This window comes from Hibiscus syriacus, unplaced genomic scaffold (assembly GCF_006381635.1).
Source record: "Hibiscus syriacus cultivar Baekdansim isolate YM2019G1 unplaced genomic scaffold, ASM638163v2 tig00112231_pilon, whole genome shotgun sequence".
In the NCBI taxonomy this organism is placed as follows: Eukaryota; Viridiplantae; Streptophyta; class Magnoliopsida; order Malvales; family Malvaceae; genus Hibiscus; species Hibiscus syriacus.
This window is the reverse complement of record NW_024063276.1, coordinates 1,908,238-1,910,991: the sequence shown is the minus strand read 5'-3', so window position 1 is coordinate 1,910,991 and position 2,754 is coordinate 1,908,238. Positions and strand designations below refer to the sequence as shown.

Below are 2,754 nucleotides of genomic sequence, written 5' to 3'. Positions count from 1 at the left end.
AAACTGAAGCAGAGTATGATGAACACTTGAGGATTGTTTTACAGATTCTTCAGGAGAATAAATTGTAAGAAAAGTTAAGTAAACATAAGTTCTGGCTGAAAGAGGTAGTATTTTTGCGACACGTGGTCTCTGTTGAAGGTATTCATATGGATATACAAAAAGGTGGAAACTATTCTAGAGTGAAGACAACCTAATAATGCCTCTGAGGTTCGTAGTTTTCTGGGATTAGCAAGCTATTATCGAAGATTTATTGAGGAGTTTTCTATAATTGTTGCACCTTTGAATAAGCTTTTGAGGAAGAATGCACCATTTATCTGGGGTAATGATCAACAAGCTGGCTTCGAGAAGCTCAAGTCTGCACTAACCCAAGCCTATGTGCTAGTTCAACCTAAGTCCGGAAGGATTATATTGTGTATAGTGATGCATCTCATTCTATCTTGGGTTGTGTTTTAATGAAGAAAGGTAAGGTGGTTACATACACATCACGACAGTTAAAGTACCATGAGCGTAACTACCCCACACACGATATTGAACTTGATGCAGTTGTGTTCACACTAAAAACATGGAGGCACTATTTGTACATAGAGAATTGCTACATGTATACATATTATAACAGTCTGAAGTACCTTCTAACTCAAAAAGAGTTAAATTTATGCCAATGTCGATGGTTGGAGTTTTAAAAGACTATAATTGTGTGATAGAGTATCATCCAGGAAATGTCAATGTGGTGGCTCATGCACTTAGCATGAAGGAGATTATCGATTTGAGGGTTATGTTTATTAATTTGCGTGTGATGGATAATGGTTGTTTATTGGTAGAGTTGCACTTGAATCCAACTTTGATGGAGGAGATTAAAGCAAAAAAAACCTTGTATGTAACTTTGTTGCCTCAGGTTAAACGGGTTGGGCAAGGCTTTTATGTGCCTAATGATGAAGGAGATTCAGACTTTATTTTTTATCAAAATGGAATTTTGTTACCGAGAAAGTTTTTTTTTTCTAATGATGAAGAGTTGAGGCAATTGATACTTCATGAGATGCATAGTAGTCCTTTTGCTATGCACACTGAAGGTAATAAGATGTATCAGGACTTGAAAAATTGATATTGGTGGTTTGGTATGAAGAGGGTGTAACAGAATTTCTATCTAAATACTTACCATGACAACAGGTTAAGACAGAACACCAGGTTCCTTCGAGATTATTTCATTCGATTCAAATAATGCAATGGAAGTGGGAGAGAGTCACCATGGATTTCGTATGTGGTTTACCGTTAACACCCTCGAAAAAAGTATCAGTTTGGGTCATTAGTGATAGGTTGAGTAAGGCTGCTCATTTCTGTCGGTTTGAACATATTATAGTTTGCAGAAGTTTGTAGAGCTATACTTTTTAGAGATTGTGATGTTACAGGGTGTATCAATATCTGTCATCTCTGATCTTGATCCAAGGTTTACATCTAGATTCTGGCAGAAGCTTTACGAGGCACTTGGTACTCATCTAAATTTCAGTATTGCTTACCATCTATAGTCTGACGGTCATTCTAAATGGGTAATACATATTGTAGAGGATATGTTACGGGCTATGTGATTGAACTTCGGGGTAGTTGGGAGGATCACTTACCATTAGCAGAATTTGCCTATAATAATAATTATCAGTCTAATATCCAGATGGCTCTGTATGAGGCTTTCTATGGACATAGGTGTCGTACACCACTCTGTTTGACTGAGTTGAGCGAGCAAAAGGTTTTAGGTCCACAGTTGGCTCAAGAGACAGAAAATGTGGTACGTATGATTCAAAATCATCTTTGAACTTCGGGGTAGTTGGGAGGATCACTTACCATTAGCAGAATTTGCCTATAATAATAATTATCAGTCTAATACCAGATGGCTCTGTATGCTTTCTATGGACATAGGTGTCGTACACCACTCTGTTTGACTGAGTTGAGCGAGCAAAAGGTTTTAGGTCCACAGTTGGCTCAAGAGACAGAAAATGTGGTACGTATGATTCAAAATCATCTTAAGTCATCATTCGATCATCAAAATTCTTATACAGACCTTAAACGTAAGGAGATTGAGTACGAGGTGGGGGAGCAAGTATTTTTTAAGGTCTCTCCGTGGAAGAAGGTGCTCAGATTTGGTAAAAAGAGGAAACTAAGTCCCAGGTTCATTAGACCATATCATATTCTTAAGAGAGTTGGTCATGTGGCGTATCAGCTTGAGTTACCTCAAGAGTTGGAACGTATCCATGATGTGTTCCATGTTTCTATGCTTCATAGGTACATGTCAGATCTGTCGCATATAGTTTCGTTGGAAGAAATTGATGTGAGAAAAAATTTGACTTTTGAGGAGCAAGTTATGATTATAAGAAGAGATGAGAAGGTCTTAAGGAAGAGGTGGATTCCCTTGGTCAAAGTCTTTTTGGAGGAATCACGATTCGAAAGAAACGACTTGGGAACCTAAAGAAGATATGCACGAGAGATACCTCATCTATTTGATTCAGGTAAAATTTCGAAGACAAAATTTCTTTAAATAAGGGAGTTATAATACCCTGAAATTTGATTTAGGAGTTTTGTATTGATTAATTTGATTTTAAATATATATATATATATATATAATAAGAAAATAACTACATAATGATGAGGATTAAAAACATAGGAATATATAAGGGTGGTAATCACCACACTACGTTTTCAATTACCAATTGAATACAAATGGTTAGTGGGAGTAATAATAATAATAAAATGGTGATGAACGTTTTAATG

General features: G+C 36.4%; 1 protein-coding gene across 1 annotated transcript; it reads left to right on the top strand.

The window, feature by feature from the left end:
* Nucleotides 1–658: 658 nt before the first annotated feature.
* Nucleotides 659–2,452, top strand: LOC120176219. The gene is made up of 4 exons (XM_039182681.1): nucleotides 659–892; nucleotides 1,404–1,441; nucleotides 1,558–1,774; nucleotides 1,877–2,452. Exons 1-4 carry the CDS (start codon nucleotides 659–661, stop codon nucleotides 2,450–2,452), a joined length of 1,065 nt encoding a protein of 354 aa, XP_039038612.1.
* The last annotated feature ends 302 nt before the right edge of the window (nucleotides 2,453–2,754 follow it).

Coding starts and splice junctions, on each gene's coding strand:
- LOC120176219 (XM_039182681.1), top strand. CDS start 659: ATGTCGATGGTTGGAGTTTTAAAAGACTATAATTGTGTGATAGAGTAT. Junction 1,442..1,557: donor ATCTCTGATCTTGATCCAAG/GTTTACATCTAG, acceptor TACATATTGTAG/AGGATATGTTACGGGCTATG. Junction 1,775..1,876: donor CTCAAGAGACAGAAAATGTG/GTACGTATGATT, acceptor GTCTAATACCAG/ATGGCTCTGTATGCTTTCTA.